General features: G+C 38.1%; 1 protein-coding gene across 1 annotated transcript in view; it reads right to left on the reverse strand.

Moving 5' to 3' along the window:
- Positions 1-23463, reverse strand: part of LOC122797184 (cyclic nucleotide-binding domain-containing protein 2-like) — a 605654-nt gene that overhangs the window by 310674 nt on the left and 271517 nt on the right. Inside the window, exon 7 of the mRNA XM_044066007.1 lies at positions 21032-21170. Coding sequence (XP_043921942.1) covers positions 21032-21170 — 139 coding nt within the window. The remainder of the gene's footprint in view (positions 1-21031; positions 21171-23463) is intronic.

A 23463-nucleotide genomic window follows, 5' to 3' on the forward strand; every position in this document is an offset into this window, starting at 1 on the left:
TAGGGTTTTGTGTGGGAGTTTGAGTGTGTGTGAATGTGTTTGTTAGCTGTACGTGTGGGTTAGGGTAGGCAGGTGAAAGTATTGATGTGTAAGTGCTGGATGTGTTGGTGTTTGTATATGTATGATGCTTGTGTGTGTGCGAGGTGCTGTAGAATGTGTTGGTGTGAGTTTCCTTCTGTGTGTGTTTGTGCAATCTCGGAGTTAGGGGGGTGGGGGGGAGCAGCTTGCCCCCCCTGCTTACATGTAGTTTAGGTTTATTTGTGTGTGTTTTTGTGTTTGTGTGTGTTTTGTTTGTTGTGGTTTGGGTTGAATGATGAATGTGTTGTGTGGTGTATGGTGTATTTCGGTTCATGATTTTGTGTTTCGTGATTGTGTTGTTTCGGGATTTAGGCCATTCGACTTTATGGTTTCGAAAAACTGAAATTCGGGATTTCAATTTTTCGAAATTATAAAGTGAATCCATATATATATATATATATATATATATATATATATATATATATATATATATAGCACCTACCAGCAGCATTACTTTGTATAAGGGTGCGTGTATATGAAATATACTAATGTGCTTATCCTCACAAAGGTTATTCTTTCCTTACAGAACAGCATGTCTGTCAAATGCAAGACATGAAAATGCAAGTTCTCCTATGCAAAGAAAGAGGTCTTGTTGCAGGCCTTCCATCACCACAGTCAGTGGAGAATTGACCACGATAAATCTGACTTGCCCTATCACAACCATGCCTGGTGGGATGTGGTGAATAACATGAATGCTGTTAGAGGCCAGTGAAGAAACTGATCAGGTCAGACACCAGGCTACTGACATGATACATGCTGCCAAGGAGAATGCCACCAACCTGACGCAAGCCCTAAGGGCAATGGGGGCAATCCATTGGCTGAATCCACCATTAACAGAGATAGAGGAGTTTCTTGCTTGTCTGAGTGGAGATCTGAGCCATCTGGAGCTGTGAAGGGAGAAGTGTAAGAAAAGGGAAAATATTTTAATGAATGTTCTTTGTTGATGTAAGTTTAATTTCAGAATGGATTCTTAACATTTTTAGTCTGCTTCTGAAAATGTATTTCCTGCCAACATGAAAGTACCAGCATGGCCAGTGTAGAAGGCTCCATTATGGAACTCGGAACGTGTGCATAATATTGAAAGTTACCGACAGACAGTCAGGAGATGCTTAATTAGCAAAACTAAAGCAAGGTATTTATTTCTAATTATACAGTGACAACTCATTGCTATTCAAAAATGTGCACACAGATTGGTCAGCTCAACCAGTGTGGCCATTTTAAATTGAGCATATACCAATAGAAAAAAGTCCAGTCGCTGAAGTTCCATTGAGCAGACAGACTTTTTTTCTATTGCTACATGATACAGAGACATTAGTCTCAACTATTCAGACTTTTGCCTGATATTTTTCAGATGTTCCTTATAAAATGTATGTTTTTCTGACAAATCACTGAGGAATGAAGTCACTAAATAATGACATGCATTTCAGTTTCAGACTTTCCTTCCTTCAGAAAATGCACAATAACACAAATTTTTGCAGCTTTCTAAGTTTATAAGAGAAACATTTACAACTGGTCCCTTTTTGAAGCCTTTCCCCACATTATTTATGGTTTTGTCCACATTTCTTGAGCTAAGAGATTGAGAGGTACGTATGTAGGGCAGAGCAAATATAAGAAAATTGGGTACATTCTGCAAAACTAAAGAAACATACCCAATTTTCCTTGTATTTCTGCCCTCCCTCTCTCATACTTCTCAACTGTGCAGATGTTATAATTAAAATAAAAGCGGTCTTCCTTCCTCCCACTGTTGATTGTTTTCCTCAGTACTGACGTACTGTGCAATCATGGGAACATAAGCCCTATACACGTGCGAAGTACATCAACAAATGCAGAGGAATACGGAAACAGCATGGAGGAACACTACAGTACCATTATACAAAGACATTATTTAAGAAAAGTCATTTCTTTCTTAAATAATGTTATTGTATAATAGCAATAACTGACTCGTGTGTGTGAGTATACTGAATATTTACCATGGTTGTCTTTGCTTAATCACTTGGGCTTCACCTTGTGATCAAACCACACCAACCATGGGTAAATCATCCGTATACCCACACCCACTCATTGGTTATTGCTTAATCATCCAATGATAGCTCATTACTATTCAAAAATGAGTATGCTGATTGGACAGATTGACCAATGTGCCCATTGTAAATTGAGCATATGCGAACAGAAAAAGTCCAGTCACTGAAGTACCACTGAGCAGACGGGCTTTCTTCTGTTTGTATCCCCTAAAGAGGCATGTCTCAACTGTCCCGATTTTCACAGAATGTCCAGATTTTTATCTCATATTTTTTGTCTGTTCCTCATAAAATTTGTGGTTTTTCAACAAATCACTGAGAGTGAAGCCACTAAATAATGGCACCCATTTCAGTTTGAGACTTCATATCCTTCACAAATACACGCCAACACAAATCTTGTTATTCTAGCAGTTTTCTAAATTTATAAGAGCAACATTTACAATTGGTGTCTATTCTGGGGCCTTTAACCCCCATTATTTAAGATGTTGTCCACATTTCTTGAGCATAGACATTGACAGGTACATACAGAGGGCAGGGCAAATACAAGGACAATTGAGTATGTTCTTCCGGACTAAAGAAACGTACCTGATTTTCCCTGTATTTGTGCTCTGTCTCTCTCTCTCTCTCTCTCTCTCCTCTCATACCTCTAAACTGTCTGGATTTTATAGTTAAAAAAAAAGGCACCTGAGATCTTCCTTTCTCTGTTTCTTGCTTCCAACAGCACTGATGTACTGTGCGAGCATGGGAACGTAAATTCCATGAGCATGCACAATACATCAGGAAATGCAGGACAATGAGGAAACAATGTGGATGAGCACTATGGCGCCATCATACAAAGACATTATTTAATAAAGGTATCAATTTCTTTCTTAAATAATGTCATTGTATAATAGCAATAACCAACTCGTGGGTGTGGGTATATGAGGATTTACCCATGTTTGGCTTTTTTAAACACTAGGGCTTCACCCTTGTGAGTAAACGCTGCCAACTGTGGATAAATCCTCATATATGAGTAAAAGAAATAATAAACTGCACAACAACTTACATCTGATGAAGCGACCTGTGAGTCGGGAAAAGCGCTAACCCTTTTTGCTTTTTGCTTTATTGTTTTTTCGATTAAAGTTTCTGCCTTGTAAGTTGTTGTGCAGTTTATTATTTCTTTTACTCGTTGCTATTACTGTACTATACTTCACTCTATATCAGTTTTTTGGCTTTTATAAATCCTCATATAACCACACCACTAATTTATAATTGGTCAATATATAAATAATAGTAATATAACTATTTTTTTTTTTTTTTTACAAAAAAATTAAGCTTTTTTAAGCTTTTTGAGACAGGGACAGGATTACCTAGTCTCCCTCCCCAGTACATGTGTGTCAAACAACAACAAGATTTATTCTACTCTGCTGATTTGTTGTGTCTGTTGTTTATTTTGTTTAACTGTTACATGATGATTGTGATAGAAGTCTTCGGATTTGTTTGTTTTGTGTGCATGCATGCACACTACTGGGCTCATTTGTGACAGGTTTTCTGACATGCACATTTCTGTTGTATCAATACATAATTTTTTTTTATTTTTTTCACTTGCAGCAGAGTTTGGGTCTCTGCAGATAAGCTGTACAAACAACCTCTATAATTAATAACAGTTGTATGTGAGTGGATAAATTGTAACAGAGTGGGGAAACTGGATGAAAGCAATAGTTAATTATTTAAATAAAGTTCCTTTTGATTGAATGAGACTGGGTTCTAATCATAAAGTAATAAGGATTAGAGTATCCATCTCATAAGGACAGAGCATCCTTACTATGTATAAATTCAAGTTTTAATCACAACAAAAAATAATTAAGGACGAGAGGATTCCTGAGTAGTATGAAAGGGTTTATAATCAGTCACACATCATTCAACTTTGCTATGTGAGTGGGTGTTACAATGGACACCAGTATAGGTGTATTAAAACAGGTGGAGTGTGAGACTTCAGCCAGGCATATGTTTAATAAATATCTTTGAGATTGCTGTAATCATTTAGTGAAATTGTCTGAGCTCACTAAAAATGATAGTGCACTGCAGTTCCCAAGGGGAGGAACCTTTGATAAAAAAAGGTAAGAAAATCTTAAAAAGAAATTGAAACAGAAAGGAAATAAAGTACTGGACTCTTGCTGGTCATCTTTTAATGACTGTCAAGAAGAATTTAAAAATAGCATTTCAGGCCATCCCTGTGAATCAGTTTATAATATGAGAGTTAAACAATGGAAACAACAACTGGTTGAAATACCCCCAGGTCAAAGGTTAGTCAGAACAGCCAACAAAGGTTCATAGGTTCATAGATTAGTACTAAGCTAACTGCCCTTGCGAGACATTTTAAGCTTAGCCAATTATCTTTTGTGAGTATTAAACCCTGCACCTTGTGGTTGTAAGGCAAACACCTTAACCATTAGGCCACCCTCCCAAAGGAAAGCAACTACGCCAAAAACATAGACACAGGGTGAATACAAATCATATAGGCAAATTAAAACCATTCAGTAATAAAAGTGTTCCATGGACAAAATACTCTGAAGAAAATGAAACACTTAGTTACATGATTTCTGATACTTATTGATGGAGAAGAATATCAGTGGAAACCCTCTCGTAAGCAAAGTACTGAGGAATTATCAGATTCTGACTCTTCTACTTAAACAAAATCCCCAGTGCACAGCTACACCCATTGAGAAAGGTGGCTAATCCCCAAGAGGGAGATGCAGAACTAATCATAAAAGCAGTTGTCTTATGGACTGGAGTAGATTTTCAAGCCATTCTGGATTGCCTCCCTGTAGTCTGAGCACACTCAGCCAAATATGCCAAAATACTAGAGGGGACATCAGGAAATGCAGGACAATGAGGAAATAATGGGGAGCACTATGGCACCATCATACAAAGACATTATTTAAGAACGGTATCAATTTCTTTCTTAAATAATGTCATTGTATAATAGCAATAACCAACTCGTGGGTGTGGGTATATGAGGATTTACCCATGATTGACTTTTTTAAGCACTCGGGCTTCACCCTTGTGATCAAACCCTGCCAACTGTAGGTAAATCCTCATATACCCACACCAGCTCCTCAGTTATTGCTTAATTGGTCAATGGCTATAGCATAATAGTAAGTATATTACTGCATTTTGTTCAAAAATACTTTAAAAGAATTAAGCTTTTTATGGTTTGGGGAGACAGGATCTTGATTACCTAGTCTCCCACATATTGTGTTCTCTGCAAACAAGGAGATTATTCTTCTCTGCTGATCTGTGTTGTCTGAAGTTATTTTGTTACCGTAACAGTTTGATGATATGAAGTCTCGGATTTGTTGAGCTGTTGTGCATTGCTGCAGAAGGTGCTACTGGGCCCATTTGTGACAGGTTTTCTGACATGCACATTTCTGTTGTATAAATACATAATTTTTTATTTTTCTCACTTGCAGCAGAGTTTGGGTCTCTGCAGATAAGCTGTACAAACAACCTCTATAACTGATAACAGTTGTATGTGAGTGGATAAATTGTAACGGAGTGGGGAAACTGGATGAAAGCAATAGTTAATTATTTAAATAACAAAGTTCCTTTTGATTGAATGAGACTGGGTTCTAATCATAAAGTAATAAGGACTAGAGTATCCTTCTTGTAAGGACAGAGCATCCTTACTATGTATGAATTCAAGTTTTAATCACAACAAAAAATAATTAAGGATGAGAGAGGATTCCTGAGTAGTATGAAAGGGTTTATAATCACAGTCACACATCATTCAACTTTGTTATGTGAGTGGGTGTTACAATGGGCACCAATTTAGGTGTATTAAAACATGTGGAGTGTGAGACTTCAGCCAGGCATATGTTTAATAAATATCGTCGAGATAGCTGTAATCATTTAGTGAAATTGTCTGAGCTCACTAAAACGATAGTGCACTGCAGTTCCCAGGGGGAGGAACTTTTGATAAGAAAAGGTAAGAAAATCTTAAAAAGAAATTGAAACAGAAAGGAAATAAAGTACTGGCCTCTTGTTGGGCATCTTTTAATGACTGTCAAGAAGAATTTAAAAATAGCATTTCAGGCCATCCCTGTGAATCAGTTTATAATACAAGAGTTAAACAATGGAAACAGCAACTGGTTGAAACACCCCCAGGTCAAAGGTTAGTCAGAACAGCCAACAAAGGAAAGCAACTATACCAAAAAAATAGACACAGGGAGAATACAAATCATATAGGCAAATTAAAAGAATTCAGTAATAAAAGTGTTCCTCTGTGTGCTCCGGTTTCCTCCCACATCCCAAAGACATGCTGTAGGTGGATTGGACACTCTAAATTGGCCCTAGGTGTGAGTGTGTGCGTGCGTGTGTGCTTTCTGTGGAAGGTTGGGCACCGGGCTGGAAACTTGACACCGTTAAACTCCAGTGCCAATCATGAGTGGACAGGTAAGCCACTGTGGTGACCCCTAACTGGGAAAAGCCAAAAGAAGAAGAAGAAATAATAAAAGTGTTCCACTGAAAAAATACTCTGAAGAAAATGAAACACTTAGTTACATGATTTCTGATACTTATTGATGGAGAAGAATATCAGCGGAAACCCCCTTGTAAGCAAAGTATTGAGGAATTATCAGATTCTGACTCTTCTACTGAAACAAAATCCCTAGTACACAGGTGCACCCATTGAGAAGGGTGGCTAATCTGCAAGAGAGAGATGCAGAACTAATCATAAAAGCAGTTGTCTTGTTGACTGGAGTAGATTTTCACACCATTCTAGATTTCCTCCCTATAATCTGAGCACACTCAGCCAAATATGCCAAAATATTAGAGGGGACATTTATAGTTACAGAACTCTACTATTGAAGACTTTAGAACAGTTTTAAAAGCCTTGACTCCCCTTGATGTTTTTAGGAAAATATGGGACAATTGTCTCATAGGCAATGATATATCCAAAACATACAGATGACTGATTTCTTGCTGCTAGGGATAAAATATTAAAAGCTATCACTACAGCACACTCCCCAACATCAAACTGGATAAGGATTAAGGCAATTGTACAAAAAAAATGTAATCTATTGGTGTATATTTACAAGCATTGTAGATGCATTTGAAATTTTTTCTGGACATCCAAAACTAATAGAAGGAGTGGCAGCCTTTGTAGAAGGCTTGTTACCACCTATAGGAACAGATTAAGAAATTTGCTTGAACTGCCCAAATTTAGGTATTTATAAAATCATTAACCAAGCACAATACGTAGCAGACAATATATAGTTAGAGAAGAAAAAGAACAACAAAAGAAATTAGTAGACATTTATCAGCAACAATTTGATACTGAGTCACGGGGTCAGGGAAGGAGAAGAAGGAATCGAGTAGGAAGAGGTAGACTTAGATCTTTTCATCCACAAGCCCCTAGACATTATCAACAAGTTTATCCTCATACATCATCACAAGCCCCAAAGTGTGAGATACACCTTAGTAATTGTTTTAATTGTGGACAAGTTGGACATTGACATAATGAATTGCCACTCTACACAGACAGATGCACCAAATGCCCAAGTACCACAGCAGACAGGAAGACATCCTCCAGTTTGGAATACTGCCTGGTAGCAACCAACATGGCAGCAAGAACATCAAGACAGCCATGAAGAGGAGCCACAGCTTCCTTGGTACCAGATGACCAGGAAGGTCATTTTGCTAATATTACAGTGCCTAACTCTTCTCTTCCTTTTCTTGTTGACACCAGAACAACTAGATCCATGATTATTTCAGCAAATCCAGAAGATCTCCCACTTTCCACTAAAACAGTTTGGAGGATGGGAATGGACACACTTCCTCTGACTTTCCCAGAAACTAAACCTATTCCTATGCAAGTTGGTCCACTAAAAGTCCAACATGCCTTTATTGCAGGAAATACTGCCCCATTAAACATTTTAGGTAGAGATCTATTACGCAAACTGTGATGTACCATTTACTGTACTCCAGATGGAGTTTTCCTTGATTTTCTAAATGAACCATCTCCTTTGGGACTGTATTCAACTGATGCCTGTCCAGATGAAGATACTGTACACTTTTTTGCTGTTCTAACTACAGAACAAACCCGAGATGTTGTTGATTTGGAAGGACTGGAAAAAGTCCCTCACCAGCTTTGACTACTCACAAAAATAAAGTAAAGCTCATAAAAAATGCAGAACCTGTAAAAGTAACAGTGAGTGCCTACCTATGGTACTTCAATACCCTTTGTCAACTGAGGGAGAGAAAGGAATCAAACTTGTTATTTATACACTACTCCAGCAAGGAATAATTGTCCTGATTCAAAACCCATGTAACACACCCATCTTATCCAATAAGAAACCAGATAAAATACTTATAGATTTATACAAGCCTTATGAGCAGTTAATGCAGTACTAGTACCAACTGTTGCCATAGTTCCTAACCCTGCCATGCTATTAAGCTCTATCCCACCAACTGCTACCACCTTTTCAGTGATAAAATTGTCTCTTTCTTCTATATTCCAGTGCACTTTTAGATAGCCAGTATCTGTTTGCATTTACCTACAAGGGACAGCAGTATCAATGGACAACACTGACACAAAGATATGTAAAATCACCTACTTTTTTTCTCAAGGGGAATGAAAAACAGTTAGATAAAATTAAATTTCCTTGCGGATCTACTTTACTTTCAGCTTCAAATTCTCCTCACTGCTGCAAAAAGGATACTATTTTCCTTTTAACTAAATTAGCAGAACGGGGAACCTGCAGTGCTAGAAATCACAGGTGCAATACTTAAATCACCTTATTCAGAAGGCTCTAGGCAAGTCCTACTGTGATGCACCACTGCAAAATAAACTGCAGTACACCCTACAATGTTAAACCAGTTATAAGCTTTTCTCGGACTAACAGGTTACTGTCAAAATGGATCTCTAATTATGCAGAAATAGTAAAGCCATTATTAGAATTATTAAAGAAAGGCATTCCTGAGCCTGTGCCGTAGCAAGATTGGTATAAGCAAGCATTTGTTCAATCAAAAACTTTACTTTTAAACCCTTCTGCTCTTGGATTACCAGATTACTCAAAAAAGAATTTTCTAATTCTGCTGTGAAAAATAAAAATAAACTGGCATTAAGACTCTTATCACAATGTAGAAATGATGGTTTTAGACCTGTTGTTTATGTCAGTGCAAATCTCGAACCTGCAGCAGTAGCCCTCCCCCACTGCCTAAGGATGGTGGCTGCAATGGCTCATTTGCTAGAAATGATTGCTCCCATAAATCTAGAGCATGAGACTTAATGTGGCAGTTCTGCATTTTGTAGCATTGTTACTAAAACTAAGATGCAATATTTATCTGCTGTATGCTTGTCTAAAATATGAACTGTTTACTTAACAACCCTTCTTTACAGATTGGTAGATGTATACCTCTTAACTGTGCCTCTTTAATTCCTACAGTGGACAAAGGAGAACCTCATGATTGTGTGTTTGTACTTAACTGTGCTTCTTCCTAGGTCTGATCTCAAAGATATTTCATTATCACACTCCAATTTACTTATTTTTTCCAATGGATCCTATGTTCAAAGAGAAGATGGTACTTTAGTAAAAGCCTTTTCTGTGTGTAACCAGGACAGTGTTTTACTGATGGGACAACTGAATGGAAATGTGTCTGCACAAATAGCTGAACTTGTAGCTACTACTGACGTTGCAAATTAGTGAAGGACAAAACACTGACAATTTCTACAGAATCTCATTACGCATACAGGGTAGTTCATAATTCTGGGTCACTTTTGAGAGAACAGGTGTATTTAACCAAAGCAAGGACAGCCATTAAAATGTTGTTATTGTTCATGAATTATTAAATGCATTTCTGCTACCAAGGGAGATTGTGGTTGTGAAGTGGTCCACACATAAAATTAATAACTCATATTTTAAGGGGTAACCGCTTTGCATACATGGCAACCAGACAAGCTGCATTGTCTTATCCTGTTTGGTCTTCTTTTTTCAGCAACCAACACACATGTTTCTTTACAGGAACTGTAAGCTGACAACACTGAGAGGGTAAGGTGGATTTGTGATTACTGCATCAGTTCTTCAGATTTACTGTGGCACCACCTGGATGGGCAAATGGTGGCCCCACAAAATTTTATAACACAATTAGTTAAAGCTTATTTGGAGAAAATGCATTAATAAAACAACTTGTAAATGATTGGTGTGCCCCTCACATTTCAGAAGCCACTCAGCATTTTGTAAATAACTGTACTATTTGTTTAGAGTACAATGTATCCAAAAGTGCACTGGTACCTATATAATCTTTAAAAAAGTAATGAGGACCATTATATTGTATTAATTTGGGACAATAGTGAGCTCCCACAGTCACAAAAATGTAAATAAACTCTTGTAACTGTTTTTTGTTTGTTTGTTTATTTTTTTAAATGAATAGAAGCATACCCTTGTGCCAAGAACAATGCTATTACACTACCTAAAAAACTGATTTTTAAACTGATACCTTGCTGTGTCCAATCTGATTAGGGAACATATTTTATGAGTCAAGTAATACAACAAATCAGTAAGACAATAAACATGAAAATGCAATACCGTTGCCCACACAGATTAAAATCATCAGGAATTATAGAATGAGCAAATCGAACAATCAAAGTGAGGTTAGCAAAACTTTGTGAGGAAACTGGCCTTAACTGGCCAGAAGCTTTTCCCTCACTTTTGTTTAGTGTACAAAGTACAGTGAATTCTACTATTAAAGTATCCCCCATGAAATTCTTATGTGAAGACCTATGAGAATGTCTGCCACACCCATAACCAAAAATTTGGAGTTCTGAAATGTAGATTAATCTGTTTTTCTGTGTTGCCAGTCTTTCCACTATATTTTGCAGCATCACCATAACACTGTCTTGTAAGCCCAACAGGAACAATGGTGACTGACCGTTTTGACCTGCGACCAGGGGATAGCATATTTATCTGATCTTTCTCAAGCCAAAATGCCTTGTGTCCCCAATGGAAATGACCATACTTTGTTTTGTTTATCACAGCCATTACCATCAGATTAAATCCATGCATCACACATCAAGAAGGCCCTCCCTCATAATGAGAATAGACCAGATGCTATCAATGTCATCCCTTTCAACACTGCTGAGCCAATCACAAACTATACCAGACAAAAAACACGTTTACCATTGCTTCCAGAAATGAATTCTAAAGATTTTTCAACAATGCTACTGTGGTAATGCCCAGAAGTTAAATCCAGTGATTCAATAATGTCATCTTGGTTGGGGATTCTTCTTCTTTCATTCAACATCAACAACATTTTCACAATCGGAATTAAGAATAAATAATTTAATTATATTGTATTTTATGGACAATAAACTAGATAGTGTATCCAATGATCAAGAATTGCTTATGGAATCACAAACAACAGAAACTTTAAAACACAGTATGTTTGGAAATTAGTAATGAAACTATGAGGCACAGATACACGACCAGGAACATAAAATAAGAACAGGTTTAACAGTATGGTAAGCGCTTTCACACAATACAATGTGCTTCCTCAGACCATAAAAGCAAACAGCACATGAAGCTTATATACTCTAAAAAGTCATCGTCAATCAATTATTCTAATAAAAAAATCAATTATTCAATTAAGACATTTACTTCATTTATAAAAACTTCTAGCTTTTAAAACAGGTTTAATGGAAACTCTGCCATTTAAACCTGGAGCTTTATCAGCTTGCATAGTTATGATCCAATGTAATTCTTTAGTTTCAGTAAAATTTTTAAGTCTCCACCCCGATCATTGACTATGATTAAATCAATAGCTCTAAAAGTAAAGCAGTGTTCATCCCCTGCTTCAACAGAATGTCTAGCAAGTGCATTACGCAAATCACCAGTGTTAATACAATAAGAGTGCACTCTCATGCATTCTATTAAAGACCTATTTGCCTTGCCGATACAAAACCAAGGGCAAGCTTTACAGCAAGTCAAATAAACTAGATTCCTAGTACGGCAGTTCGCTCTAATGTTAAACTTGTATTCAGTATATGTAACATGATGTATAAACACTGGTGAACGATCTATAAGGGCACACAAATTACAACTGTTGCAACTATAAGTTCCAGAAACACTAATATATCCTCTCTTTCTACCATTACTATTTTTGTAACATAATTGCCTTTTTAATGATTTTTTTTGTTTTTAAAAACACTAGGCTGATCCCCTACTAAAGTTTTTATATCATTATCTGTATGTAGGATAGACCAATTAGATCTTATGATATTCAATATTCCAGAGACATCACTAGTGTAATGAAGTGTGAGGGAGACATGATTTTTCCTGTCCATATTGGATGTCAGTATAGCTTCCAGGGCTTAATCAGAAAAATATGGTCTGCATCTACTTTGTCTAAGATGTAAGCATTTATTAATGCTACTGTCCACTTCGTTCTTCTTATAGCCTCTTGACTCGAGTTCATGTTTCAGCTTAGCTATATCGTGGGTAAACTTTGCATCATTATTGTTTAACCTAGAGAACTGCATCCCCTGTCCTTTCATGATATTCTGAAAAATATGTTGGGGGCACATACTATCTCTTTGTAACAGGGTGTTTTTCCTGCAAGGTTTCCTAAACAGAGTAGTATAAAACCCATGTGAGGTATCTCTCCGAATAAATACATCTAAGAAGTCAATACCCTCACTGGAAAATTTATAGGTAAAGCGCAAAAAATGAGTTGTTGTATATAGCTATTTAATGAACTGTGCCAGCTGAAACTCAGATCCACCCATAACAAAAAAGGTTGTCCACAAATCTACGATAAAACATAATAAAAGGGGTATATTCATTGTGATTCATCACAAAGGATTTTTCCCATTGAGCCATAACCATGTTGGCATAGCTATTGGCACAGGGAGTGCCCATAGCTATGCCAACCTTTTGTAAATACAATTGTTCTTCAAAAAGAAAAACTTTATTATCCAAGACAATCTCTAAGAACAGTCAGCATGCTATTGGCAGTAAAACCCATGAGTACAGGCTCCCCCCCATGCTAGCTGCCTCTGTGTCTGTGTCCCAGAGGATATGCAGGGCCATCGCAGAGGGACAGACTAACAACATTCCAGTCTATCCATAGATGATACGTGTTTCACAGGGTGTGTGAGATGACCTGAAGGCCTACATGTACCTTCAGTATGACTTAATGGACATGTTCTGTAAACAGCTTGTACAACAGATACTTCTCTTGGTTACTAGACTTATGCATCCAATGTTGAGGGCCATCTTGGAAGAGGAATGCCTAGACTGGCACAAGTAGCTCCACAACTTCCATTCCACCATCCAGTGTGGAGGCAAGTAGGGTCAGACATGGAAGTCTGTGCCTTCTGTGAAGTTTGGGGGCCAGGCTGGCAACTCAACACAGTAAAACCTCCACCACCAATCAATCTGCAGACCGGTGATCCACTATGGCGATCCCTATCAAGAGAAGCTGAAAGACATTGCTTTTGGGCAAGGGTTATAATTAGAATATACAAATAAAACATTCAGTGTGGGTTGACAGACATTATATTTTCAAGAATTGTGAGACAGTATATGTAATTAAATGCTCAACCTGTAACAGATTTTATCTAGGCAAGAAACAAGATATTACAAATGCTTTAGCTAAACACTGTAATAAACGTACCAACTTTAAATGATTTACTTTTTTATTGTGGGTCATATTAATATAAATATTAGAGGGGAAAGCTGGAAGAATGTGCTGGAAGTGAAGGAACTGAAATGATAACTAATGCTAGAGGCCGATAGTAAACCAGGTGGTAATGAGACAATTAATATAATGTGTTACTTACAAATTTTAATTAAATTATACATAGGATTATATTATTTGTGGCACTGAACTGTAACTCATTGATTTTTACCATGTGATCTGTTTGATATATTACACAAGATCTCATTAATTTGTTTGTTTTTTTCAGTAAGGTAGGTTTGATGAAGTTCTAAGTAGGAATAAAAGTCTTAACTGTTTTTAATTGTTTAATTAGTTCAGGGAGCTCCTGGTCATTTTGCGGTTTTCTTCCCAGTATATTTAATGGATAATTTGCTCAAAAAATGTTTAAATAATTTTACACAAATGTGCATTTGTTGCTAAGCATTTCAATGGACATAAAAGCTAAGCTAAAAAGAGTTTTAGATTTTCAACTCATCATTTTCAAGGAGGTACAGTATTAAATGTAGAAGTAAGAAAAAATCCAGGCATCTAAACTTAGAGAAGCCAGCTGTGATATAGATGTAATGCTAATAAAAGAAAAAGTAGTTGCAATATTTCAGTATAGTACGTACATATATAAATCAGTGTGACAGAAGATGGAAGACAAAGAGGACAGATATTAACATCATGCAGAAATCTGTTATGATGATGAAAAAGGGAAGGCTGAGAGTTAAAAAGAGGGAAGTGAAATAGGAAGCAGGTAGCCAGATAATTAAATAGTGTAACGGGGGACTAGGAGAAGACACCTATGAATGAAGGAATGCGGGAGAAGTGAAAAGCAAAATATATTTAAGTTAATCAAATACCACTTATTTTATTATGCTATACCTTTCTTTGTTAGGCTTTGACTGATGTACAGAGCCCTTTGATTTCTCTATATTGTAAATATTATAGGAATTTGACTCAAAGTAAATGGCTCAATAACCTAATGATCTTATGACTGCCTTTAATTGCTTTACTTTAATCATTCTCTTTATTAATCTCTCTTATATTATTTTCTTCCTTATCAAAATACTTTATGTATTGATCATAAATGTTCCATTTTAGTTTATCCAGCCTATTCATAGTTTGATAGGTAAGTACTAGGTTAGCTGCTCTTACAGGCCATTTTAAGTCTAGACAGTTTCCCTTTCAAAGGTGAGAATTGAACCTTGTACCTTGTGTCCATGAGGTAAACACCTTAACCATTATACAACCCCCAATAAAAGCAAACTGTTATGGATATGCTGGGAATTGAACCCAGGGCCTCATATATGCAAAACATGTATTCTACCACTGAGTTACAAAGAGACAGGTTCCACTGAGAACTGAACTTAGATTGCTGGATTCTGAACTCAGAGTGCTAACCATTACATCATGGAACCATTTTATTGGACCTTTTTCTCTCTTTTATTTTCCAATCCCCTCAGGGATTCCATGTTTTTTATTACTTTGAATATAGTTAGGGGCTCAGCTGATTTCCATCTTTGAGCAATGTAATTTTATTAGGGGAGTTTACATGGTTTGTCCCTGTCATTTCCCCCATACCAGCTCAGCAAAAACTGTCCTTTACTAATCTGACATTCTACCCCTAGAATTTGTTCTGTCATATTATTATAATATTATTAAGATTCTCCTGGAACAATTACAATTTTCAACAAGGCCAAAAATATGGTCTTGACTTCCCTATTAACAGCATGAAGCATCTCCAACATTGTTGGGATACTTGCAGGTATATTCTAGTTATTGTCTGGTATATAGAAGTATTTGTAGAGACACTTCCATGTGAATATTCTGAATTTCCTAGCTTTTATTACTCTGATACTGCTACATATATCCTTCCATTGAAACTCATGAAATATTCTTCCCAGGTGTTCCTGCCGACCCTCTTGCAATTCTATTTTCACCCTCTCCATCTTCTCTATCATGGCACTGAATAGCTTACTTATGAGTATCCAAAGAGCAACCTCTGTAGCATTCAAAGTAAAAAAACAATAACACCAGCCATTAGAACGTCGAATGCAGGGTCTGGAAATCACCAGTTAAGGCAAAAAAAAAAAAAAAATATATATATATATTTATATACACATTAATAAGATGATAAAAACACAATGCACATCATTCTTTAAGTGCTTTTGTCCCTACGGAAGTGGGACTTCATCAGAATGAATAACAAAACATTTACTCACTCACTTCATGGCTTTCCACACCTCTCGAAGTCTTCTTTGGTTCAGCTTTCTGTTGAATCACCATACTCTTTAAGATGTTATGAAATGGCTGCCTTCATTGAAGCCACATTGGTCAGAGTTGATAAAGTGAGGCATTAAAGAGACTAATGTTTTCACTATTAGACCAATAACTATTTTATAATCATGGATTAGCACTGGAATAGATCTAGAGGATGATGGTAATAAAAGAAGAAGAATCTTCATTAAACACTGTGTACTGTTTCATTTTTGGTGTTACATCACTTTTTTCTTTAAACAAAGAGTGCCCTAGTTCTGCCGTGGTATCTGCTGTATTTTGTTTTTTATTGAGTTCAGCAGAATGTCAGTCATTCTTTTACAAATCGACTGCATCTTGTTATACTTCAAGTCTAAATGTTCTGTCTAAATACCAGGAAAGGCTTCACCAGTATTCTCTTGAGTTTTTTAGTCCTCTGATACCTGGAGTGTTCCTCCCACTCACTTTGCTGCAGGGGCTGGTTGAGCTGGCTATCACCTTTTAAGAAAGCACCCAGATCTGCTCAAAAGTGGTGGTCAAGGACACCACATACACAAATGCTGTAGATATAGTGAACCTGCTGGCAGACAAGTTCAGTGAAAACTTCACTCCTCTGCCCCCCCCCCCCATCAGTAAAACAGGACATCCCTAGTACTTGCCCTCTACCCTTATCTCTAGGGAGCAAGTTATCACTGCCATCTCTAAGGCAAAAAATACAGCCTCCATGGGACCCTATAACATCCTAGGCTGCATCCTACATGAACTCAGGCAGGAACTTGTAACACCATTAGGCACCCTATTCAACCAAAGCCTGAGTACCGGCTTCATCCCAGCCGAGTGCTGGACAGCTACTGTCATCCCTTTGCACAAAGGTGAAGTGTCCTCTGATCCAGGAAATTATAGACCCATCAGCCTAACTAGCCTGATCTGCAAGGCCATGGAGTAGATTATCATGGACCTCATTAACAAGGGCAATTGGCAACCTCCAGACACTTGATCCCACACAGTTTGGTTTTGTCAAGGGGAGGTCATGCCTTTTAAATTTGGTTGACTTCTTTGAGACAGTCACCAAGGCCATAGACGAGGGGAAGACAGTGCACACCGCCTACCTTTGATCTGTCCAAAGCCTTCAATACTATTCCCCACTCAAGTATAATAGATAAACTCTCTCAACTAGGCATCAATCCACATGTTACCAGATGGGTAGCAAACTGGCTAACTCATAGAACCTATCTAGTCAAAATAGGGGAAGCCACCTCAAGTAGTAGACCTGTAACAAGTTGTGTACCCCAGGGATAGGTCTTGGGGCCTCTGCCAAATCTAGTAAGCTATGGCTGACCAAGTTTGCAGATGACTGTAAGCTGGGTGCTGTCATCAATTCCCGTAGTGATGTGGACATCCTCCAAGAGGGTCTGACCCAAACAAATGACTGGTGCCAGAAATATGGCCTCAAACTAAATGCCAAAAAATGCATCATCATTCCTTTTGGGGAAAGTGACATCCTCACAAATTATCACATTGATAATAAGGTCCTAAGCACGCAATCAGTCGTGAGGGACTTAGGCACCCAGGTTGATAGCAAACTGACTTTTGACCACTATATTGCCTCTGTTGTACAGAAAGCTTTCTACATAGCCCATCTCATTAGTCAGGGTATCTCATCCAGGGACAAGGTGGTCATAACATCCCTGTATTCTTCCCGTATAAGACCCATTATTGAGTACAATGCCCCTTTCTGCATGTACCTCAGAAAGTACATGCAGCAGCTGGTGAGACCACAGAGGTTCTTCACCCAGAGAATCCAGGGCCTCAAATATCTATCTTACACAGATAGGCTAAAAGCCCTGTCCCTCTACTCAGTCTCCTACAGCCTCCTCAGAGGTAACCTTTTTCTGGCATACAAAGCAATCGCAGACCCTGCCCTGATGGGTTTGCTGCATATGTGCAAGTCAAGCTCTACTCGAGTAACCAGCATGCGCAAACTCAACCTGGTCTGAGACATCAATAGGACTTCCTGGTGGGACAGATTTGAGTTTCAGAGACTCCCCCTTTTATGGAATAAACTCCCTCTCGATGTAAAGCAGAGTACCTCATTAAACCTTTTTAAGCGCAACCTGGATAACTGGAGTGGAAACAGAAAATACACCCCTGGGATTCCACCTGTGTCCCTGCTGGACAGTGGCATAAGGTGCTGACTTGTTGGAACATGGGCTAAATTCTTGGCTAGGCTTGTAAGGGCCTCCGGGCCAATAGCCTAGTAACTTCCTATGATTATATGATCCTATGACTCCTTTAATTCTTTAATAGCCTTTCAGGATCTAGGTATATTTTCATATCACTTGGGAGGAAGATTCGTATGCTGACGCTTTACTCTGATGATCCTGTGTAGTCTTATGGCCAGTAACAATGTAGATTCATATGCTGAAGCTTTACTCTGATGTCCCTGTGTAGTCTTATGGCCAGTAACAATGTATCACGTTGCTGTTTCATTACTAGAAAATAGTCGTTGTCCTCAAAAATCCTATTTTCATTCATTTTCAATTGCTTTTTCCTACCCCAAAGCTTTGTGAGAATTTCCTCCTTCAGCTGGTAGTTTTGTAGTTTAATGACTATTGACTTTGGATACTTTATGATATCTTGTGCTGATATTGATACTCTGTGTCCCCTATAAATTGAGCTTTACTCTGCACTAACTTCCGCTGACCTGCTAATCCAATTCTGTAGAGTGCCAAAGCAATCAGTGCCTTCCCATCCCCCAAGTGTGTTAGTCAATCAATCGGTGCCTTCCCATCCCCCAAGTGTGTTAGTCAATCAATCGGTGCTTTCCCATCCCCCAAGTGTGTTAGTCAATCAATCGGTGCCTTCCCATCCCCCAAGTGTGTTAGTCAATCAATCAGTGCCTTCCCATCCCCCAAGTGTGTTAGTCAATCAATCGGTGCCTTCCCATCCCCCAAGTGTGTTAGTCAATCAATCGGTGCCTTCCCATCCCCCAAGTGTGTTAGTCAATCAATCGGTGCCTTCCCATCCCCCAAGTGTGTTAGTCAATCAATCGGTGCCTTCCCATCCCCCAAGTGTGTTAGTCAATCAATCGGTGCCTTCCCATCCCCCAAGTGTGTTAGTCAATCAATCGGTGCCTTCCCATCCCCCAAGTGTGTTAGTCAATCAATCGGTGCCTTCCCATCCCCCAAGTGTGTTAGTCAATCAATCGGTGCCTTCCCATCGCTCAAGTGTTAGTCAATCTTAAGTTTTCTCTTCTGGCTCAGTTTTCCATCTCCACTAAGTTACCCATAAATTCTCCACATTTAGCCTCTGATTCAGCCATTCTCCCTTTCCCTTCCTGATATGACTTTTCTAGATCTGTTAATTGATCAGAATGTCAGTTTAGTGCCTCTTCCATCAAATCTATGTGTAATTTGTTCTTATATGCGCAATTAATGTCCCGCTGATTTTGCACACTTCAAAGTACATCTTGTAGGTCTGCCATAGTTCAGATGATGAAGCTCCCCATTGGCTGTGTCTTGCTGGTCTACTTTTTCAGCTCCACATAGCACTGCACTGACAGCCTGTTTACCCTTATTGTTCAGCCCTTTCTGATTTTCTACTTTAGCTCTATTTTTATTCCTAGCCATCTGAACTACTAACGTAGACTAACCGATTCACTCTTATCCTTTTCATGTGGTTTTAGCAACTTTAATATAATAACATGCAGGAAAAGTGAAGCTCCCCTGTAACTAGCTCTGCACCATACATGAGACCCCAATACCGCTCAACCTCTTAACATAAGAAATCTGGACTAACCCAAAAATAATAGGGGGTAAAGGCCCAAAATCAGGAACAGATTTTAAATGTTGTCCTGCAAGCTTTTGTATTAACTTGCATTTTCTGAAGGATATGAAAGCTGAAAATGAAATGTCTGTAGTTAAATAAACACTTCTGTCAAATATTTAACAAGAAACCACAAAGTTTATGAAGAACAGACCAAAAATATGAGGCAAAAATTTGGACATTCTGAGAAAATCTGGACAGTTAATCGGTACTGATTTACTATGACAGAGATATGACAGAGATAAGGTGTCACAGAGGGAATAGATATGTTAGAAAGAGCCATGCCTGGGACCACTAATATCAATAGTAATGTGGACGATGTACACAGCTCTCTGAAGCACAGCAGGTATGATTAGAGGGAATGAAGAGACCAACTGCTGTTGCCTTAACTACAACTTGGAGGTGATCATGATGACAGTCATGTCAGTCACAATTCTGAAAGGCAACAATGAGAATGCAGACTATAGTGGTGAATTCACTAAGGTGTGTTATTAAGTCAGACCAGGTGACATTAACCGGGATGAATGAAAGAGCTAGGAACAGTAGAAGAAAAAAAGGAAAAAGGTGAAGAGCAATATACGTGTAGTTAAATAAGTAAAATATATGTTAAACGAACCAGAACAGGAGTAGTCCAGTAATAAATACCAATAACCAAAGCAGATAACCGGACAAAAGGAAGGACACCATGCTAGAGATCGACACCTTTATTGTATCATCAAGGAAATCAAGTAATTGCAATTACTTGATTTTCCTTGGTGATACAATAAAGGTGTCGATCCCTAGCGTGGTGCCCTTCCTTTTGTTTGATTATCTGCTTTGGTTAAAATATATGTTACTTTCATAAACATTTTAATTAGAAGTCTGATTTCAGCAAATAAGGTACTCAAGCATGTAAAATTTTAAGAGATATATTCACTTTTTAATGCTTAAAGCATTCATTTTTCATATCAAATCATATCACCAAATGCCTGCAAAATCTAAATCAAGAAATTAAACAAGGTAATATAAATATAAATTGAAACAAAGGGCAGAAAATCATATGCACTTTTAGCAGTTTATAAAACATTTGTAGATTTCCAGTTTCCTTAAAAAAAGAATAAAATGAACTAGATCACATATTACACAAATAAACCATCCTATTGGAGCTTTGCACTATTTTAAAGCAAAACTACCTTTGTGACAAAGATGATGTTCTTGGTTTCACTTGTATCACTCATGACAACCTGGCTGTGGTTAAACTCTTCAGCTTTGCAGTGATCAGCTAGGGTCTCCAGGGATTCCTCTGACCATGTGGAGAAAAGCTCAAGTGATCTGGGAATGGAAAAATAAAATAGTCTATGTAAACACATGGGTTTCAGAGCTGCAACTGGCTCTATTGTTTCTTTCCATACACAGGTGACACAATTTTCTTGATCTGTTTTATGATTATGTAAAATAATATTTTTCTTCTTCAGAAATTGATTTGGCAATCAAAACACTTGGTATAATAGCTCTCCCTCCTTCCAGGGTGTATGCAGGGTGGACAAATGGCAATAGCCACCAGGGCCTTTCTAACCCCCCCCATTTCTATGGTATTGAATCAAATAGTTTATTTTATTTATTTTTGTTTCCTAATATTTCATCCCTTACACCATGATAAAACATTGCAATTTAACATTAATAGCAGGAAAGGGCTAACTATGAAATGTAATTCCATGCTATAATACATGTCAATATATACCTTTACCATTTAAAATGAGCTCCAAAATAAATGCATGTGTGCATGTGTACTCTTAAGTGTGTGAAAAGTGGGTTGACAGCTGAACCCTGAAAGCAGTCTGCTGTACAACACACACACACACACACACACACACACACACACACACACACACACACACACACACACACACACACACACACACACACACACCAGACCTCTCAACTGTCCAGATTTTCAAAGAATGTCAAGCTTTCTACCTCATATTTTTGTTCTGTTCCTCATAAATGTTTGGTTTTCTGGCAAATGATTAGCAAATCTTTGAGGATGGAAGTCAGAAAATAAAGACAGGCATTTGAGTTTCAGACTTCATACCCTTCATAAAATTCATGCTAAAGGAAAGCCTGATATTCTGTCAAGTTTCTAAGTTTGTAAGAGCAATATATTAAATTTGTCCCTCTTTTTGCCCCCCCCCCCCATTATTTATGGCTCTGTCCAGATTTTTTGCTGTAAGAGGTTGAGAGGTATGATACACACAAAGCTGAAACCCAAAGTGTTTGTGGCTGAAATTATGTTTCTTCTACATGGCATTATGCTTCTTTCATCAGTGCCTGTGAGTCGCATCCAACTCCCTTTGAACAGCCACTGCCTTCCACAGAATTTCTAGTCAAGTGCCAGGCCTTTCATCTATATCACACACTCACACATTGCTTGGGGACATTTATCCCAAGGGACAATTTAGGTTCACTAATCCACTTAGTGCATATCTCTTGGGATGTGGGATGAAACCAGGGTATCCAGGGAAAACCTACATTAACACAGTGGAGACGTGCAGACTCCTCCCCACACAAAGCATCCTAAATAAGAATCAAACCAGTGAACATCTTGCTGTGAGTTAAAAATTCAACTTACTGGGCCACTGTGTCACACATTATAATTTATATTAACACTGTAACTCAGGGACAAGTTACATATGAAAATATAAAGCTTATACCCACACAGTAGAAACATCTACAGTAAATCAGTGATAACCTGTCTACTATACAGGATTTATGTCTATTGCCTTTTCTTGTTTTATATTTATGTTGCATATTTTTAACAAAGCAACTGGGCGGCCACGGTAGTGCAGCAGTTAGTGTTGCCGCCTCACAGCAAGTGGTTCTCTGGTTCGATCCTTGGATGGGGTGCCTTCTGTGTGGAGTCTGCATGTCCTCCCTGTGGTCACGTGGGTTTCCTCTGGGTGCTCCAGTTTCCTCCCACATCCCAAAGACATGCTGTAGGTGGATTGGATACTCTAAATTGGCCCTAGGTGTGAGTGTGTGCATGTGTGTGCCTTCTGTGGAAGGTTGGGTGCCGGGCTGGCAACTTGACACTGTAAAACTCCACTGCCAATCATGAGTGGACAGGTGACCTGCTGTGGCAACCCCTAACCGGGAAAAGCTGAAAGGAGAAGAAGACTTTTAACAAAGCAACTCCGTTAGAACTGCAGAAGTTCCATTTTGGGGGGATAAGTTAGGATCTATATAAAAAGAAAAAAATGTGACCAGACTACTATAGTACCCTAGTCTTATGAGCATCACTAAAAGGGATTATTTAAGAATCTCATTCAGAACTTTATTGGTTGCTGTAGAGGCACTAATTTTGGTTACATTCTTCTCAACATGGATCATATTACATTAGGTTTGGATTCTTTCATAGTTACATTAAGATAGAAAGTTAATCCAGGATGTGTATATGAATACTCTGTATATGTGTACATACAAACATATGCATACACACACACACACACACACACACACACACACACACACACACACACACACACACACACACACACACACACTCACATTACATATACATGCACGCTATGTATGTGTATATTACAATGCAAATTAAAGTATATATCTC

This window comes from Protopterus annectens, chromosome 3.part0 (assembly GCF_019279795.1).
Source record: "Protopterus annectens isolate FY-2018-M chromosome 3.part0, PAN1.0, whole genome shotgun sequence".
Taxonomy (NCBI): domain Eukaryota; kingdom Metazoa; phylum Chordata; order Ceratodontiformes; family Protopteridae; genus Protopterus; species Protopterus annectens.